Genomic DNA, 20,797 nt, shown 5'->3' with positions numbered 1-20,797 from the left:
TTATGTGGTAGGGAGGGGCTGCCCGAGCACAAGTACACTGAGGGAGAGATAGGGAAGTCTAGGTTATCAGATCCATGTTCCAGCACCTCGCGGCTTCAGATGTCATGCTCTCCGGTCTGTGATCATTTCTCCTTCTTCCTCACCACCATTATGGATCTGTTGTTATTCATTAAAAAAATCCATGATGTTAAACAGAGAAGATGCTCTGATTGACACCAGCTTCTCCCTTGAAGTGGATTTCTGAAGTAAGGTGGACTCTTTCAGCATGTGGAACCATCTTTCTCCTCCCACACAGCAGTGTCTCTTCATCTGGTTCCTTTTTTTGGTGTGTGCCTGGGACAAAGCAGCCTGTTCTTTTGGAGAGGGCAGGAAGATTTGGCAGGAGCCCAAGCCCGACCCCATCATCAATGGACAGTCTTTCCTTCATGACACATTCCCCTCGGGATTCCTCTGGAGCTCAGGGACATCTGCCTTCCAGACAGAAGGAGCGTGGGACCAGGAGGGTAAAGGACCCTCCATCTGGGACCATTTCATCCACTCCTCTGTAAATGCTAATTCATCAGCCAGGACTGCCAATGTGGCAAGTGACAGCTACACTCGCTGGGAAGAAGACGTTGAGGCACTTGAGCTGCTGGGTGTGAGATCATACTCCTTCTCTCTCTCCTGGCCCAGACTCTTTCCTGATGGACATGCCGGGTCTCAGCCCAATGCAGCTGCTGTGGACCATTACAGCCGTCTCATAGAGCGGCTTCTGCAAAGCAAGATCGAGCCCATCGTTACTATCCATCACTGGGATCTGCCACAGGTCCTGCAGGAGAATTATGGAGGCTGGAAAAATCACACACTGGTGGGACTGTTTGAGGAGTATGCTGCCTTTTGTTTCCGCACATTTGGGGGTCGTGTTAGATACTGGCTCACGATGCACAACCCATACCTGGTGGCTGTACATGGTTATGGGACAGGTCTGCATGCTCCTGGGGAGAGAGGAGGTCCTTCTGGCTCTCTAATTGTGGCTCACAACCTGATCCGGGTAAGTGGGACAGGCTCAGTAGATTGAGACTCTGAAGATAATTGTAGACTGTAATAATATTGTGCTGCATCTGACTGAGCTGTGGAAATGAAAAAAACATCCAATGATGTGGACAATCTTTAAACTTTGAACCTGTGTAGCTTTTATCAGTTTATAATGGTCAATTAATGGCCGTGCATTCCAAACACTTTCGAGGCAACAAGACAGTGGAGTGAATGGTGAGAGAGTTTGCTGAGATCAAATGAGCACAAAGACAATCATGTTTGATTTGTTGAATTGCATATAACATACAACTTGTGCATAAGCATAAATACACCAACACTTGCTGTGAACACATTTTTTTTAATAAAGTTACATGATCATATTTTATTTAGCAAGATTTCAGATGAGTAAACAGGATACCTGAGAGACATTGAGGTCAAGGTCCACCACATCAGCACTTATGTGCTGGAGAGGGTGTATGACAGGAAGTCATGGAGATATGCTTGACTGATATTCATATAAGTTTATGCGGCTGAGTGCGTCACACAGTAATGAATCTAATGAGCACATAACATAAACACATTCAAATTCTCTGGTGATCAGTAGATAATTTCATAACCACTGTTCCAGGGGAAGTAATGTGTTATTTATATGTTAGCATGACAAAAATATAAAGAAATGACAACTGATAAATAATAACGAAATTCAATTGAACTCTATGAAAACATTTTACCAATATTACCAATTTCAAAGCTATAACCGATAAAGTCAGGAAATGGTTTGCTTTTTCAAGTGTGTCTGAAGGTTGTGACAGTGAGCTGACACGAACGGGAACCTGAAGTTTAGACAGCTTAAATGGAGTCATTCACCCGTTCCGTCCCATCAAAATGTTTTAGGGTACAGTGCATCTAACATCTTCTAATATGATTTTTTAGGCACACGCCAAAGCATGGCACACCTACAACACCCATTTTCGACCAACTCAAAAGGGTAAAGTATCCATTGCTCTGGGAACCCACTGGGTTGAGCCACGAAGAGGCCAAGCCACAGCTGACAACATTGAACTTTGCCAGAAATCGATAGAGGCGGTGCTTGGCTGGTTTGCTCACCCCATCTTCAGCGATGGGGACTATCCAGTGTCTTTAAAAACCAAGCATGGAGCCACCATGCCCATATTCACCCCCGAGGAGAAACTTTGGGTGCAGAAAACAGCCGATTTTTTTTCTCTTTCCTTCGGTCCTAACAATCTCCGTTTGGGCCAAAACCTGATCCAGTATGGGCAAACCGTTACCCCAGATCTAAGGCGGGTATTGAGTTGGATTAAGCTGGAGTATGGGAACCCAAGGGTGCTGGTGGCAGAGGGAGGGTGGTTCTCTGAAGCGAGTGTGGGAAGAGAGGACACAGTGGCCATCTATCTGATGAAGAGTTTTATTAACCAGGTCCTGCAGGGTGAGCAGAAAACTTGAACAAGCAAACAAATATAAGTCAGATATGCCATGAACTCATCAACACAGAAGTGTCTTGTATTGCTGTGTTTTCTTTTCCAGCTATTAAGTTTGATGGTGTGCAGGTGTTTGGCTACTCCGCCTGGTCATTGGTGGACGCATTTGAGTGGAATTATGGCTACGCTGTTAGGCGAGGCCTTTTCTACATTGACTTCAGCCAACAGAACCGTACTAGGGCCCCCAAGACGTCCGCTCAGTACTACCAGCGTATTATCGCTGACAATGGTTTCCTCAGCGATGAAACCTTTGGAGAGGTCAAAGGTCGATTCCCTTGTGACTTTCACTGGGGTGTTGCTGACTCCACCTTGCAGGTGAAAAACCGAAAGACAGATTTTATAGTAGAAATGTCAGATAATGGTGCTGACATTGTGTTCTGCTGCTGTTGTAGGTCCACTTCTACCCTTTCTCACCACAGTTTACTGACCCCCGTGTCTACAGCTGGAACCTAACAGGAGACGGATCTTTACGTCCGGTTCCCGGGGTGAAGCTCCACACGAGACCAGCCCAGTGCACTGACTATTTGGCCATTCATGGTCATCTTCACCTGTTAGAATCTACTGGGGCATCTCACTACCGCTTTGCTCTAAACTGGTCATTAATTTTACCCCAAGGAGACCTATCCCATGTAAACACTGAGGCTCTGAGGTAGAAAATACACACACACACACACACAAACACGGATTGTTGTGATTTCAGTCTTCCTGAGCCCAATTTTATTATAAAGCTGGTACCCATAGCCTTTTTGTGACTCAGTGGGGCACTCCACACCAATTAATCAGATATCTATGCTTTCTCTCACATTTTGATTCCATCTGAAAGGTACTACCACTGTGTCCTGACTGAACTCAAGAAGCAGAACCTGGAGACTGTCGTAATTCTTTACTACCCAACACACAGAGCACCAAATCTGGGCTTGCCTGGGCCATTGCAGGACTCTGGGGGTTGGCTCAACAACAGCACGGTTGAAGCTTTTCAGGAATATGCAGCACTCTGCTATCAGCAGCTGGCGTATTTGGTGCAGTACTGGATCACCATCAACGAACCAAACAGACTCATAGATGTTTATTCTAATGCAAAAGAGAAGCATGAAGCAGCTCATAATCTCCTTCTAGCTCATGCAAAAGCCTGGAGGTTATATGAGAGAGAACATTATAGTCAACATGGAGCCCGGATATCGCTAGCACTGCATGCTGATTGGGCTGAACCTGCCAACCCCTTCCTGGACTCACATACGGCAGCAGCTCAGAGATTCCTGTTGTTTGAAATTGGTCGCTTCTTAGACCCCTTGCTGGGAACTAAATATGAGGAAAAGCATAACAACGGGGGCTACCCACAGGAAATAAAAGCATACCTGGATGAAAGAGCTCGAATGATGGGCCTCCCTGGTTCTGCTCTGCCTACTTTTTCTGAGATAGAGAAGAAGGAGCTGAGAGGGGCTTTGAGTTTTATTGCACTCAACCATTTTACCACCCGTTTGGTGTCTCCATACCTCCACAGACAGGCTATGTTCCAGGACAAACAACCCCCTGATCATGACTGTATGATCCTTTCTGATCCAACCTGGCCCACATCCAGTCTGGGACAGGCTCTTGTACCATGGGGACTGAGAAAGATCCTGAACTGGGTAAGCGATAGATACGGAGGGGCACTACCTATCTTCATCACAGCCAGTGGGGTTGATGATCAGGCTGCTGCTGAGGACAAACTAAGACAATACTACCTCAGGACATACCTGCAAGAGGGTCTCAAAGGTGAGACATTTAATCAGTCAATCTATCAGACTGGCAATTTCTTATATCTCTTTGACACAGAATGTGCAGTAAAATCACATTTCAGTGGGGACAAAATTGAGCTTTGAGTGCTGAGTGTTAACACATAGACACAGCTCCCTGGGCAATATAGTTTTATGACCGCATCGCTTGCTCTTACCCAGACTTTATGAGGAATGATGATCATAATACAGGGAAGAAGGCAAAGAAACACAGCAGAGGACCTCAGCTGATCATTGTCGCTTTCATACCACACGCTTTATGACTTGAACATATATGCTTTTGTGTTGTTCTGTAGTATATGTTAAACACTAAACATGTATTCTAAACTTGTGATTGTTTCCTCTCTTCAGTGAAATGTCAGAGTTATTCATAACCAAGAATTGTAGAAGTGATGAATGTGTGTTATTCTTTGTTTATTATCTTTAGCTCGCCAATTAGACGGGGTCAACCTGCAAGGCTTTTACTTGTGGAAACTGCAAGATCGACATGTCCCCCAGTTTGGGGTTTTCATGTCGAGGCAACACCAGTCCAAAGCCAAGGCCTCCATTACTGTGTACAGAGAAATCATTGCTAACAGAGGTTTCCCAGGGGATGACAGCATGCAGACCTGCTCACTCACCGAGCTGCACCAGCCTTGCTCTGTGTGCTCATGGATGTTCAAGAACAAAGCAATGGTGGTTTTTGGTGGCTGCCTCCTGATAACAGGCCTTATGTTTGCCGCACTTGTCATCTTTGTTATCATCACCAAGAGAAACCAAACAAGAGCCAGAGGTGGGAGGACAAACACGATGGGCAGGAGGAGAAGAAGGGAAGGAGCGTCTGTATGCTCATGTCCACGTGTTAAGTGCTGACTATAAAAGGGGTGGACTCAAACTGTGTACAGCTCATTAACCATCTTTGATCAATAACTGTGTCTGCTCCATTAATTATCATGTGATCAATTTACACACATTAGCTGCAAAGAGAAAGTGTTGTCATCGCCTTTATCTTAACAATGAGTTGTTTAAATGCAGGGAAATTACTTGGGGGAATTGTGTAAATCTATTTTGTTTGTATATTGAATGACCATAAGATGGCAACCGATAATACCATTTGCAAAAGGGTTACACAAATGGTGACCCATTGTTTGAGCGCAACTGTGGAGAAAATATGTCAGTGCTTTTATTCGAATATTGTAATAAAATCAGTCCAAGATGATTAGCTTTTCGTTATAGAGCAGACTAAATCATTTTGGTATATTTTGAATAGTTTGAATGGTAAGTTTAATTTTGCATTCAATTTGATTGTGGAGTGCATCAATTTTGTTCGGGCAAGTTTTCAAACATGGCTTGAAGTGGCGTCCATTTCCAATGGAGACATGATCGACGTTTACGCGTGTGCCACAGTTTGTCAACGTCCATGCAGCAACGATGCCGCCTAGTGTCGCACTGTGAAACCTTGGTGGAGCGCACCGTGAAATAGTTTGACAATTATTAAATAATATTGGAAGAATATCTGAAGTATTAAATCCCCACGTTATTCGATCGAGATTACCATAAAATGAGAATAAGAAGGAATTTTATAATATGCCTTGTTTGTTACTTTAGTAAAGTTTGAAAACAGCCTATAGTAACATAACTGCATGGATGGCTGCATCTCCATCACTTTAAATATTTGAATTGTTCCTTTGAAGACTTATATGCTCTCTGGGGTTAAAAAAATATATTTATTATTAATTGTTAAACTCCCATTATGAACTTAAAGTTGCAATCACCAATCACAACAACATGACTAGGATGACCAACAAATGCGTTGTCTAACTCCATTTAAGAGGCTATTTAGAGGCCGAAATAAATCACATGGTGCTGATATAATGTAATCTTCTGGTCACCGTTTGAAGCCCCGTTTACTGTGGGAGTGTGTATGGAAGAAATACTGGAGGGCAGAAATCTCAACTGCAGGTAAGTGCAGTTCAGATAGATTAGAAAAGCGGACTCGTGCATCAAACATTTATTGGACATCGTTTATCGGTTGGCTCAATCAATCACATTACACGAATGTGTAATCACTAGACAAACCTTGAAAAACCTGAAAACACCATTAGTACATTAGCATGTAGAACATGGATGCTTGAAACCATCTTAATTCAAAGTGGCATCAAGTTTATGTGATTTTCATTATGCCTTAAATGTGTTTTACGTCTTGTCTGTTTAATTATCCTTATGTACGCACACGGATAATATAGCAGCAACAACAACAACAATAACGATCATAATAGTAACGATGTATTGTTGTTATTTTTATTATTACACAATCCATTATTCATTATGAACAGGCCAGCCAATGGCGGGAGGCGTTCAGCATGGCAATACAGGTCACATGACCGTCTCTGCTCCAGACTGCATGCAGTTTGGTATTAAAATGTTTTCGGTACCACCAACCGCTGTGCTGTTACACCTCTGAGATGACAGATACGCGTTGAGCTGTTTTAACGAAATACAGCCTCACATCGAGAACCGGGACTGACGGTACTCGCGGTTAACGACGTCGCGGCTGTTATTGTTATTATTATTGTTATTTTCTTTTTGTTTTCGCGGTAGCGTCCAAAAGGAAAGTGCGGGGCTGCTGCGGGCAGAGGAAGCTACAGCTAACGTAAGTCAGGTCGGACGGCGGCGAGGCCCCAACCGCGGACGGGAACACGGGGAACCATGGCCAACATCGCAGTTCAGAGGATAAAACGGGAATTCAAGGAGGTCCTCAAAAGTGAAGAGGTTGGTCGTCTCATTTCCCCGCTAAAGTTGAGGCCGGCATTTTGCTCTTTCTGTGACTACAGGCTGAATGTAAGTGACGCGTCGCTGGCTCAGCTGTCAGCTAGCTAATCGCCGAGCGGCTAGCTTTAGCTAACTATGCCAGACACGGCGCAGCATCCGGCTTCACCTGGAGCCGCCGCCGCTAGCTGTCCGTGTGCAGCCGTGGGGACGTCAACACCAAGGAAGTCGGTGATGCTTGAAAGTAGTCGATGGTGCAGAAACGAATTGAGTTTCGAGTTGATTATGCTAAGTTTACGGGATTGGCTAGCTTAACATGCCTTCCTGGTCTCAGAGCTAGCTGGGTTAGCCGTGGCAGAGATAGTTTGGTGTGCTCCGCCTGTAGCGTTGAAGTTTTACTTTTGAACATGTGTCTTCTTGGCTGTGTGTGGACTCGTCTCGCCTCATATTAGTGGTCTGGATTTATGTAGCATCCGTTAGATGTGTGCAACAAGTTGAGGTCAACTTTGGCTAATGCAGCGGGGTGGTGGTGGTGGTGGGCTTGTGTGTGTCTGTGTGGATTTGGGGGGGGGGTGTCAACTTATGCTGCATAGGCAGGTTTGAAGTTTGACAGCAAGCTAGCTGAACGCTCAACAGAGCTCCTACCTGCTGAAATGACAACGCTCATTTGCCTTTTCGCCCTTTCAGACGAGCAAAAACCAGATTAAGGTGGATCTGGTGGATGAAAACTTCACAGAACTTAGAGGAGAGATAGCAGGGCCACCTGACACACCATATGAAGGTGAGGGGCCCCTGCAGACACACTGCTGTCTACTAACATGTATGCATGATTGCACTGTTCCGTTATGTGATATTTGGGTCTACTGATGACAACTTAATCTTTGAAAAAAGGCCTCAACCACTAACTTATCAACAGGCTTTTGATGCTGAATAATGCGATCTTTAACTGTGTGTCTGCTACAATTATCCCTTTATTGCACAGTTGAAGAGGCTCTGTTGTGATTCTTGAATAATTAAATCCTCTCGTTTCTTCTAGGGGGTAGATATCAACTAGAAATTAAAATTCCAGAGACGTATCCATTCAATCCACCCAAGGTGAGGGACTCACTGCTGTTATTGTTACTGATATTTATCCCATTACTTGTGTTCATTGGCTCCAGAACATTGTGGTGCTAATCCGCAAATGAATTCCTTCGTCCCACTGTTATTTAATCTCTCAGGTGCGGTTTATCACAAAGATCTGGCATCCCAACATCAGCTCAGTCACAGGTGCAATATGTCTGGACATTCTCAAAGATCAGTGGTGAGTGATTGTGTGCCAGCATTCTCCACATTCTTTGTTCACCATACAGTCATCATAAAATTCTAGTCATGTTTATTTCCCCATCCAAGTCAGAGTTGGCACCAAGGCTCTTTCCCAGATCCGTGTAACTGATGGATTACACAGTTCTCTTGTCAGTAATTTCATGTTGAAAACAATGCTACATCTTTATTCCCAATTATGAACTTATTTAAGCTCCTATCTAATATAGTGATTTAACGCAAAGTTCAGTAGGCAAATGAGCCGGGTGATGATGATGCTGAAAGCAACACCTGGTTTTATTGCTTGTAATTTTTATGTACAATGGTGTATTGGTTCAGGCACACAGACCAAAGATATTTTTAATTAGCTAGTCCACTATTATGTGAGGTTTAAAATGTTTCTCAACTCCTTCCAATCAATAATTGTAACTTTTAGCGAAGCATATCTCTATCAGCCAGAGGCCATGAGCTCCAAGTCTACTCTGATATTAGTTTGGCACTAAACAAGGATATATACAATTTATCCTTTCAGGGCAGCCGCTATGACTCTTAGGACGGTCCTCTTGTCATTACAAGCCTTATTGGCAGCCGCAGAACCAGATGACCCACAGGATGCAGTGGTAGCCAATCAGGTGGGTGGACGTGTGCTTTAAAATTGACCACTTGTAAGGCATATTGTTTTAAATTATAATGGGACAGTTTCTTGATGCAGTTTTCAAAAATTAATAATACTAAGAGCACTTTGCCAAAAAAAATGCCAAAAGGCAAAAGGCTGGTTTTAATGTACATGTCTCTTGCACAATCTGAGGCAACCCAGGCCCTCTCAGATTTTCCAAATGTTATTGGAGTGGTGGTACAGATAGTGTGACAAAGCTAATATTTCATTTCCAAGATAAAATGTTGATACCAGCGAATAAATATGTCTACTATTAATTGTCCCGACAATTAAAAATTATTTTTCTTCAGGTATTTGTCTGGTCCACCTGTGTATAATCCCAACATGTCTTTTGTATGTGGTGTTGCATCATTAGTTTTCTGTGCTCAGCATCATTTTATGGTAACAAGTTAAGCAGTATTCAGTGCAGTGTCACCAATGCAAAGCTTTTGTGAAGACTTTTTTGACAGTGATCAACAGATCATATGAAAAGTGCAAATTAATCTCTGCAATTCATACTAAATTCTGTTGAACAGTAGAAAGTTTCAGTGGTTGTTGTTTAACACAAACTTTCTGCTTGTTACATTCGTTCACATAGTACAAGCAGAACCCAGAGATGTTCAAACAGACAGCGAGGCTGTGGTCTCATGTCTATGCAGGAGCTCCTGTCTCCAGTCCGGAGTACACACGAAAAATAGATAAACTCTGTGCCATGGGCTTTGAAAAAGTAAGTATGTCTTAACATATTTCTATCCCTTAAGTTCATGGTGCTGCCGAAATTTACTGTAGAGTAAAATATTTTTTCCTTTTCTCCCTAGAATGCAGTAATAGTGGCGTTGTCATCCAAATCCTGGGATGTGGAGACGGCGACAGAGCTACTGCTCAGTAACTGAATTTTGGCACCCTATTCATCTTCCTGTTCCTGATCTCCCCTCATCACACATACACAACCTCTTTCTTCCAAACTCCAGCTGTCTGAAGGTGTCTTTTCCTCTGTCACACCCTCTGTTTCACAGTGGATTCCACAACTTCCACGCTCTCAACCTCTCTTCCTCACCCCTCCTTCCTCCACCTGTGTGGCATCTCTTCTCACTGCTCGTTACCTCTACTGTACCACACTCCAATCAGTTGCTGTGTGAGCTCTTATCGCTGGTTTCTTTAAGTTCATTCAACATTCCACCCAGCACTACAATCAAGAGTCCAACCACATCTCAGCCCCTTTGAAGCAAATGCCAGACTTAAGACCCCACCCACACCTGCCAGTCTCCCAGCTTTTCTGGCTGTGTCCAAGAAACGGCTGTCAGCAGCTTATCTTTGCCTATGCAGTGCATTTACTTTAATTTCTGAAGGCCTTTGTAGGAGAGAGTCAAGCCATTCAAGGAAGCTCTTTGGACCTGGTCCTGAATTTTTTTTTTTTTTTTAAATACACACTTTGATTCTGTTTTCTAAACAGGGATAAAGCGGAGCCTTGTACTACAGTTAAACTGGTTTCTCTGGTGAAGATTTCTTGCACTGTGTCCAACATCACCACCATCATTCTTTCATCCAATTGTTTGGATTATTGTGCCATCACAGATTTTGAGGACATACATTTCACTTTAAATTTAGCAATTCAAATAAATCTTAACAGTAAAGTGAATATTGTGCACCAGGTAACAAATACGGAGTAATTCAGATATGGAAAGGACTAGGCTTCCTCCCTGTTATGGAAACCAGCTCATAAAGTGTTGCTGAGTTGTAGCCATACTTTTTTTCATGCGACGTCCCCCCCACCTAACCCCACCCTACTCTACCCCCAGCTTTCTGATGAACCCAAAGCTCCTACAGCAAACCGTAGTTTCCACCATCACACCTATTCTCAACATGGCTTATTTCACCTGTCCCTTTCCCCACATTTTTTTAAATTGGTTTTGGCCTCCTGCAGGAATACATTTGGATTCTTGTTTTTAAATTTAGAAAAAACCAAACAAAATGGTAAAACATGTTCAGCAGTAACCCAACCTGTCACAAGTCTGGAAGGAAAAAGTTTCAAACAAGTAAAAAAAAAAAAGTTGCATCATATTAACTACGCCAAACAGATAAATATGTCAAAATGAGTCATCTGTAAATAAAGATATTAAAGTCTGTGTAAATTAATCCACACTTTGTCCTTTTGTGTTCCCTTTAAAAGACACATCTTTGCTCTGTGATAGTTGTCAGCTAGAGGATCCCCTCCACCCCTTTGGAAATACAACAAATTAAAGCAATAGCTAAGAGTAGCATTCAGTGCAGTCCAGTCAGTTTGATCTCGGTTCTGTAATGATACATCAAGGAACTGTTTTTGCAAACTGTCATTAAGGACCCAGCATATGGCGATAAGCTTGTTTGGCTGTTTGCACTTCTCAAAATCAGTGTGAGGCACTTACAAGACCATCAGAAATTGAACCTGTAGGAAATTCCATTAACAATGAAAATGGAGCAAGTAAACCAATTTAGATGAAGAATGTGTATGCGGCAGAACTCGAGAATAGATTATGCATATTAGAGTTGGCCTTTCTGTAGCATGGTGTTGGAGATTAATATTACACTGCGGTTACACTCCTGGTTCAGCAGGGACATCTTTTAGTGTATGTAGAGCCTCAACAAGGAAGTGATAGGGCACTTGTCACGATGCTCAGATCACCTTCCTTATGGAAACTGGGGATGAGCACTATAACAGATGGCTTGCTTGGTGGCACGTTGTGATATGCGGAATCTCTCCAGGAAACCCTGGCACTAATCTGAATCTTGTATTTCAGCGTGCACGCTTGCACCACACAGGAGAGATTCTGCTTATCTGTTTATGTCTGCTGAATAGCGGCAGTATGTGGTGTAAATTTTTCTGGCTTTCCAGGCCTCACTGGGGACCAAATCTAATTTTATACCAGGACTCCTGCCATATTTCTCTAGTGCTTCTACCATATGGATCTCCCTCAAGCACCCCCGAGCAGTGATGGAACTACAGAGGGCTAAGTATGAGTCAGGGAAAAAAGAGCATGCTGCTTGGTTCATGTAATGACCCTGAGGTAATCATTTGCTATCAAAATGCTCACAATATAAATTAACTCGTTGCATTATTACAGTGTTGTAGCTTCCACAGGACTGAAGTTGCCACAGCATCCTTCCTCGGAGAGCAAGGAAATAAAGACCCTTAAAAAAAGTTCTGTCATATCTCAAAGATTCCTCAATGGATTTCACATTTTTATGGTTTTATAAATTCAGATTGACATTTTGAAAGCTTTAGTCTACTTGTGCAGCACTGTCCATCCATCTGACTTATTTTGTGGAAACGATATTTCGGTATTTTGTTACATTCTGAGAATTATTTGACATTGTACAATGGAATGAGAAATGAAATAAGGTAATCAATACTTCATCACCTTATTTTCTAATCTTATTTTCATCACCTTTAATGCGCCTTCACTGGTATCCAACTCTTTCTTTTTCTGTGTCTGCCCTGAAATAAATTAAAAAAAAAAAGGTGGCCAAGATGATCCAAACTCAAATTAATATATATATATTTTTTTTATAAACAGTAATTTGAGATTCTGCTTTTTGTATGCAACTGCTAGTCTATAACGCACAATTTGCAAAAGTGACTCCCTCTGTTAGTTAAAGTAAAGAATCTTTACTATCCCTCAGTACCAATATACCCATAACATTAATTAAGCACTGACTGATTGTCAAAGTAACTAATAAAAGGTTCACTGAGTTTTAAATTCCCACCTTTGTTTCCATACTCCCAGTGTTGGCAGTGTTGTAGGAGTGGACCAGCAGTACACCTGTCAGCAGGCCTGTGATTGGCAGATTAATAGCCCAGTGTGTGGTGAGGTGATGATTCACGGGCATCCTGTTTCTCCTGCTCTCCTGCTGCTATGTGATAGCCGGAGTTTTGTTCCTTGCCTCAGTCAGCAGGCATGCTTCCTCCCCTGCCAAGCATTAAGAGCTGCCCTCACTACAGTGATGACCAGATGAAATGGTGTCCTGCTGTCTGCAATGGAGTTCCACTGGGGTTGAATAGTCATCATGTAGGCCTGTTGGGGGATAAAATCCAGGACCTGTGGATTTCTGCTTCCGCTTACTTTTTATTGTGATTTTATTTTTATGTGTAAGATGATCCCAATAATCTGTCTGGTGATGCTGCTTCCTGAGGGTGAGTCAGACTAAAAGACCAACTTCATGTGGTTGAAAGATGAAATCAGGAATCATTGTTGTCATTGTTATTTGCATTGGTGTGTGTAACTACACACAGACGTCAGTGGGTTTCAATTAAACAGCAGTTAACTAAATTTATTTAATTTTTCAATGCCACTTTCAAATAATCTAAGGAATCTAATCATCTATTGAGAAGTCTGCTTACTAAAATTATATTTAATGTATGTGCATGTGTAATTTATACATGTACTTTTACATATTAAAACATTTACAACCAATATAAAATTCATTTTCACTCGATGCATTATAAATGGATAATTTAAATGATAGAATACAATATAGAACAGAAATAGAGCATTAAAAATCTGTCATTTTAAAACTTTTGAGCTAAAAAACAGTATATAAGAAACATCAGTAACAACGAATTTTGAAGTTCTGCTTAGTTTCACTGACTTTAATTGAAAGGTACAATTCTAGCAATATACAGGAAAACACAGTTCGAGACAGACAAACTAATGGTTGTTATTAATGTGTGAAGTGCCAGAGAGCTGTATGTAATGGTACTTAGAACACAAAAGATAATGACCATTTCTGCCTCCTTCCAGTGGTTCACTCAGCTCAGGGTCACTTTGCCCACAAACTTCTGAATGACTTGATGGAGAATTATTCCAGTGCCCTGCGGCCTGTGGAGGACACGGACAGAGCCCTGAACGTCACGTTACAGATCACGCTGTCTCAGATCAAAGACATGGTGAGTTCCTGCTCAGCAGCAAGAACAGCACTCATACATTTCAAAACTGTTATTATATGAAATCAGACCTCGGTTATCAACTCCAACTTGAGAACAGGACTGTCCACAGCTAAAACGCTATCTCTGCCAAATAGTTTTTTTATGTTTGTTTTTGTTTTCCTTTCTCTTCTGTTCTGTTGATTAATCATCACACACTCAAAATGTTCTTCTTAAAGATTAGAGTTCATGTGAATATTGTTTTTTGATTCTGATCAATTTAACGGCGCTCATGCAAGTAAGACCTCTGTTAAGTTGGTTTTTGATTAAATTAATATTGGATTTTTATCACCAAGCGACAGGAGATGCATTTGTAGGTGCTGATGTGTATGAATGACAGGCAGACCTCCTACTGTACAGGCCTGGGTTCAGTGTTACTCAGATGGATTAGGTTCCCGTTCAGGTTCAGTGCTGTGTCAGCCCACAGTGCATTAGCACTTCTGTTGTTCATGTGTGGCCGAAGAGAGAGAACCATCTTTCCTATTGAATGTAACATGGTATACCAGCTTGTTTGTTTATGTCAGTCTGTCATGTTCAATAAGACAGCAGTACGGGGCCGAACAAGAAATATCTGGTGTCACATTACCCAAAGTGGTTATGTTTTCTTCGGTTCAGTGCTTCAGTGAAGCTCTGGCGCTGATACCAATACCAATACCACCCCCACCCTCCACCCTTTCTGGTCATCAACCTGATATTGACAAACAGGTCTGGATTTCAACTGTCGGGATAATCTGAGGCACCTCTGACGACATAACGCGCAAAGAGAGTTAATGAGCAGGAGATCAGGGCGCTCTGTCTTAAAGTTTCTTCCAGTGTGTATCCATTGTCTGGAGAGGCGTATGCGTCTGTAAATGCTTTTTCTCTCTCATTTGTATGTATGTGTGTGTATTTGTGTGTGAAGGATGAGAGGAACCAGGTGCTGATTGCCTACCTGTGGATTAGGCAGACGTGGCATGATGCCTACCTGAAGTGGAACAAAGAGGACTATGATGGACTGGAAGTCATTCACATCCCCAGCAGCCTGGTGTGGAGGCCAGACCTTGTCCTTTATAACAAGTACGCCCGTACGTCACACACACATGCACACGCACATTCTTACACTCACTATGTGCCCTGTGTCTCCATTCTTCTCACACCTTTATTGGTCTAAAATTGGTCTGTCATAAAGCTATCATACAATAATAGAGACCTTGGTCATTTTTTTACACAGTATACTTACCTTAACTCCATTAAACTGTTATGCAACATACAATAAACACTGTACTTTATATTGACATCCACGAAGCCTCCAAGTCACCAAAAATTCTGTATAGATATCAAATTTTTTGATGGCAGTAACTTTTGAGGTGATAGCATGATTTTTAAGGTAGATGGTATTATAGCACCACACACTATGCAGGGTATAACATATATTTATAAGTGAATTTTTGCTTTTGGCTGAGAACTACTGTGACAGGAGATGACACCGCAGCTCACTAAATCAAATGTGACATGACCTTTGGTTAGTGTGCCTCGTCTTCCTCTCCTCCTCCAGAGCTGATGATGACTTCTCCGGGCCAATGGACACCAACGTGAGGTTGCGCTACAATGGTGAAATAACCTGGGATGCTCCTGCCATCACTAAAAGCTCTTGTGTGGTGGATGTTTCCTACTTTCCCTTTGATAGCCAGGAATGTAACTTGACGTTTGGTTCCTGGACCTACAATGGTAACCAGGTATGGAGAAACACACGCACACACGTAACTATATTTCAGAATGATCGTCATCATCATCGTCATCATCATCTGTGTCACCTCAAGTCAGCCAATTTTTCAAAATAATACAAGATTTGGGTTGTGGGGCTTCAATGGCCATGTTAGATTTGGGAACAACTGAAATTGGCCAGCTTAAAAAAGAGATCAGACATATATTAATTTATTGGCTTTGTCTTTTCTCAGAAAATTGTGCCTCTTTCACACATACTCTTCTGATTCCAATAACTGCAGGTAGACATCATAATGGGCATGGACAGCGGTGACCTGTCAGACTTTGTGGAAAATGTGGAATGGGAGTGCCACGGGATGCCGGCCACCAAGAATGTCATCATGTATGGGTGTTGCTCAGATCCATATCCAGACATCACGTACACCGTGCTCCTGCAGCGCCGCTCCTCTTTTTACATCTTCAACCTCCTCCTCCCCTGTTTCCTCATCTCCTTTTTGGCTCCCCTGGGTTTCTACCTGCCTGCTGACTCTGGAGAGAAGGTTTCCCTCGGAGTGACCGTCCTTCTGGCTCTTACTGTGTTTCAACTTATGGTGGCTGAGAGCATGCCACCATCTGAGAGTGTGCCACTTATAGGTAAGAAGGTTTTTGGCAAGTTTTCTATTTAAGCCATGTTATTAAGATGGTTAATATAGATAACATTATACCTGCCAAACACCACATTGCAACATCAACATTGCCGCTGCTGAGCCTTGCAGAGTTGCTAGTCTGGCTTTATATTATATATTTATAAATCTCAGAGAGTAGTAGACAATTATTGACAAATATAAGAAACATCCTGAACTATCTTTTTAAGAGAACTAACAGAAAGCTTCTCCTTGTTTTCCCCTTGTCAGGGAAGTACTATATTGCCACAATGACCATGGTCACAGCCTCCACAGCTCTCACCATCTTCATTATGAACATTCACTTCTGTGGTGCAGAGGCCAAACCAGTCCCCCACTGGGCAAAAGTCCTCATCATAGACTACATGTCCAAGATTTTCTTTGTTTATGAGGTCGGTGAGAACTGTGCCTCTGCCTCTTCCTCTTCTTCTTCCTCCTCATCTTCTTTCCCCACCCAGGATGAAATCCGTCACCCACATCTCAGCTCCCACATTCATGCAAATGGAAAACCAGGGAGCCACAGTAGCAGAGAGGAACGGCAGAATCACAAAGTCCCCAGACCCCAAACAGCGAAACCTCAACAACATCCCAGAGTGAAAGTCCAGCACCATATTCTTAGAGAGGAGAGGAATCACCTCTCTGGCTTTGCACCTGGAAAGTATGAAGGCTCTAATGGTAAAATCTCAACAAGTAACTGCTGTAAAGAAGACCAAAAGGTCCCTTGCTGCCCTGAGGACAAAAAGCCTCCACCTCAAGGCCCCATTGTAACCTTTGGCCCTTGTGTGTTCTGTAGCCATGGCAGTGGTGTCCCTGGTGTGGACACCAAGCTGGTGCGCAATGTTGAATATATCGCCAACTGTTTCAGAGAGCAGAGAGCCACTTGCGCCAAGGGGGCAGAATGGAAGAAGATTGCTAAGGTGATGGACAGATTCTTCATGTGGATCTTCTTCATCATGGTTTTCCTCATGAGCATCCTCATCATTGGCAACAAACCGTGACAAAGTATTTGGTATATTATACTGCAAAGCAAGCAAATAGAAGCCAGAAAAAACATGGAAGGACTATATACTTTTTAAAACTAAATCTGCTGTGTGCAGAACATGTCTATTAATATTAACAGTATAGATTATTATGATATGAAAATAAACATAATATACATTGTGCGCCTTAACATCAATCTCAATTAAAAATTCCAGATTTATAAAACACAAGTATATTGTGTTCCACATGTAGCAACATTGTGTTCTCCGCACCAGAGATAGTCAAACTCTTCAAGTAATCGCAAGAGCCTTACAATTAAGTGACGAGACAGACGAGAGCAGACAAACCACCTGCTATCAGCTTTGTCCATTTTCCTGATGGCTATACACTGCAGAAAACAGGCAGTGCACACAACTGCTAAATAAATTATTGTATTGGATGCTTGAGCATAGCTGGTCAAAAGGTGTAGGCAACGCTCATAACTATACATAACATCTTGACTATCAACATGGGGCAATTAACAAACATGCTTCAGCTATAACCTGAAGAGACAGTGGTAGATATATGTTGTCCGTTCTACCACTTGCATTGATAGTGTGATATAAAGGTGCAGCCTATTAACTTATTCCCATCAATCATAGCTTTGATGTAACGGTACATCATCTGACCATTGAGTACATGTAAGGTGATCTGCTGTCGGGTTAAAATATGAGCAGTAGAGGCCGCACATATCTTATTCACACTCTGTGAAATCAGATCCCTGGGGCTGACAGGCACAGCATCGGTGCACACTCCTGATACACAGAATAATTTTTCTGTTCAAAATCATCCAGTGAATTGTTAATGAGCAAGCTTTGTTTATAGTACAGCCAAGGCAGTGAGGATGTAAAGTAATATGGGGCATCAATTATGTAACGCAATGTGCACAGCAGACGCCCACTCCTTCTAAAACCCCTATACTTTGAACTTGGAAAATCAAGTCAGTGTGTGTATGTGTGATGGGAGGAAAAAAGGAGCAATGAATAACAATAAGCAAGAAAGGGAAACCTAATACCTGTGATACAAAGTAAAGGTAATCCGAACACTGTATTTAAATACAGCAATGAGACACACTACCAAGCATTTCATTTTTGCTTTCACTAATAACTGTGCTCTTAACTTATTCTAGATGGGAATATTCTAAAACCAATGTTGTTATCAAATCTATCAAATTAACTATTAAACGCTTAAATGTTAACGATATAGATAACAGTAACGGAGTTTCTCCCAGAGGAAGACAGGAGGATCTTTTCAAGGGATTTATTAACGTGAAAAATATTGCATTTCACTAGAGCCTCTTTTTTTTTTTTTCGTCTTGCAGTTATATTCACATCGTAGCGTGCATTAATTTAAGATAGAACTCGTGCATGTGTGGGTGTTTTCACTCTTTTTCCTGAACCTCTTTCAAACCGACACACTGGAGTAAATATGGACTTTCATGTTCAGAAAAATCCATGGATTGCTAAAGAAAACGCCTTTTAAACAAATGCCTGGCTCAGATTTGAATTCACAGTCCCTTAATATTACAGTAGAGGGCGTTCATTCCACACGTTCTGGTGGTGGATGCCCTGAAGCTTAACTGTTCGAACACAAGTGCACACAATTTGAGCCTATGAGTTATTCCTGCTGTGTTTTCATCATTCACAGCAATCCACTCACAAAATTTCACCAGCAAGAGGAGGAAAAAAATGTATTATTCCACCAGGTTATGGTATTGAACTGGACTATATGTGTTACTTGCTGCAAAACCATGATTAAATGAAGGCTGTTAATGAAAGTTGGTTGGTAAAAATGCTGGGGCAGCAGGCAGTAGTCCCGCTGATCATTCTGTGAGACTCCCCAAGGGATATGCTGAGTGAAAATCAAATGGGCAGAGGAGTTAATGTTTTTTTTTTTTCCTCCTCTCCAAAGTGATTGCCATGCTGAGGCACGATGCTTCCGATGTAAGTGAGAATATCTTACGTTTGCTGTCTGTGAGAAGCTGACTGCATTGTGTTACATTACTGCTCAGTGAGCTGCAGGGGCCACAGCAGGCTGTAATCACTATGGGAGACCCGGAGAAGTGTAAACCATGCAATTTGGGCAGGTGCAGCATCTTAGACACTCAGCAAAAGACTGGTGGGAAAATTATAAAGTGATTTACAAAATTTAACTCAGCAGAACATTGAAACAGGTTTATTGACACAATTACCATTCTTCATAATTTTATGTGAGCATTACCATTTTATATTAATTGGTATTTGCAATATACACATGAAAAGAAACTACTGAACTGTGTCCCAAACCTCTTACTTTTTATAGGTGGTTTTTTTTTATGTTTATGTTTACTGGGTGCATCATTCTTCACATCACTGCACATTGTTTTATTTCTAACAGGATCATTTTATTTGTAACTTGTCTTGGTACTATGAAAGCCGTTAGAAGAAACCTCTAAACATTCAATTATGCCTCCTTTTCTGGGTAGTTAAGTGAGGAATTTTGTCTGGATGTAAAGTATTACTTACTTTGATTTTACATTAAAATATGCAAGACAGCAAACAAAGGATGCATTATACAGAAGAATAACTACTAAATTGTGGAATATTAATGTCATCTGAAATGTCAGATGTATTATTTATTCACTATGCTGAGAGAATTTCAATGAAGAACATGTGTATGGAAGGTATGTGAGTGTAAGATTGCCTCAGATTGAATGATGGCGGTGCAAGCTAAGGTGCAGGCTAAGGTGGAGGCTAAGGTGGAGGCTAAGGTGGAGGCTAAGGTGCAGGCTAAGGTGGAGGCTAAGGTGCAGCCTAAGGTGGAGGCTAAGGTGCTGGCTAAGGTGGAGGCTAAGGTGCAGGGTAAGGTGCAGCCTAAGGTGGAGGCTAAGGTGCTGGCTAAGGTGGAGGCTAAGGTGCAGGCTAAGGTGGAGGCTAAGGTGCAGCCTAAGGTGGAGGCTAAGGTGCTGGCTAAGGTGGAGGCTAAGGTGCAGGGTAAGGTGCAGCCTAAGGTGGAGGCTAAGGTGCTGGCTAAGGTGGAGGCTAAGGTGCAGGCTAAGGTGCAGGGTAAAGTGGAGGCTAAGGTGCAGCCTAAGGTGGAGGCTAAGGTGGAGGCTAAGGTGCAGCCTAAGGTGGAGGCTAAGGTGGAGGGGGCCCACCCACGCCTCAGCCTCACCCCTGCTCTTTCTGACTCTTCCTCCTGGTTCTGAAACATCTGAAAAAATGACCTAAGTTTCTGTACGACTGTCCATCCGTCACGCCATTAGCTCTGTGTTGACGTCCTGCAGTGTAAAGCTTTAACAAGCTCACAGTGTCCCAGAAAGGCGCTAATAAGAGACAAACCCTCCGTGCGTGAACAACCGGACGCTGAAGTTGGCACGCAGTTTCCATGGTGACCGAAGCACGCTAATCCAAAAAGTGCTCCACAGAAAGTTTGTTTTTAAGTGGAGACCCGGTTTTCTGGTGTTTCCAGACCAAAGA

General features: G+C 42.4%; 3 protein-coding genes across 6 annotated transcripts; all 3 read left to right on the top strand.

Annotated features, from left to right (window-relative positions):
- The first annotated feature begins 265 nt into the window (after positions 1–265).
- On the top strand, positions 266–5,722 carry klb (klotho beta). The gene is made up of 7 exons (XM_029513299.1): positions 266–1,030; positions 1,948–2,461; positions 2,560–2,828; positions 2,933–3,162; positions 3,337–4,268; positions 4,716–5,060; positions 5,694–5,722. The coding sequence occupies exons 1-7, from the start codon at positions 266–268 to the stop codon at positions 5,720–5,722; spliced, it is 3,084 nt and encodes a 1,027-aa protein (XP_029369159.1).
- Positions 5,723–6,678: 956 nt separating this feature from the next.
- On the top strand, positions 6,679–11,068 carry ube2ka (ubiquitin-conjugating enzyme E2Ka (UBC1 homolog, yeast)). Of its 4 annotated transcripts, XM_029512355.1 has the most exons (7): positions 6,679–7,039; positions 7,724–7,817; positions 8,073–8,131; positions 8,257–8,339; positions 8,871–8,970; positions 9,592–9,720; positions 9,812–11,068. In XM_029512355.1, the coding sequence occupies exons 1-7, from the start codon at positions 6,977–6,979 to the stop codon at positions 9,884–9,886; spliced, it is 603 nt and encodes a 200-aa protein (XP_029368215.1). In that variant the 5' UTR covers positions 6,679–6,976; the 3' UTR covers positions 9,887–11,068. The 4 variants fall into 4 exon arrangements, with proteins under 4 accessions (XP_029368215.1, XP_029368216.1, XP_029368217.1 ...); XM_029512356.1 differs by lacking the exon at positions 9,592–9,720; XM_029512357.1 differs by lacking the exons at positions 7,724–7,817; positions 8,073–8,131.
- Positions 11,069–13,115: 2,047 nt separating this feature from the next.
- Positions 13,116–17,317, top strand: LOC115050132 (neuronal acetylcholine receptor subunit alpha-9-II). The gene is made up of 6 exons (XM_029512881.1): positions 13,116–13,164; positions 13,772–13,917; positions 14,855–15,009; positions 15,488–15,668; positions 15,939–16,290; positions 16,551–17,317. Exons 1-6 carry the CDS (start codon positions 13,116–13,118, stop codon positions 17,315–17,317), a joined length of 1,650 nt encoding a protein of 549 aa, XP_029368741.1.
- The last annotated feature ends 3,480 nt before the right edge of the window (positions 17,318–20,797 follow it).

Source organism: Echeneis naucrates, chromosome 10, assembly GCF_900963305.1.
Source record: "Echeneis naucrates chromosome 10, fEcheNa1.1, whole genome shotgun sequence".
NCBI lineage: Eukaryota > Metazoa > Chordata > Actinopteri > Carangiformes > Echeneidae > Echeneis > Echeneis naucrates.
This window is presented reverse-complemented; position numbering and strand designations above follow the sequence as displayed.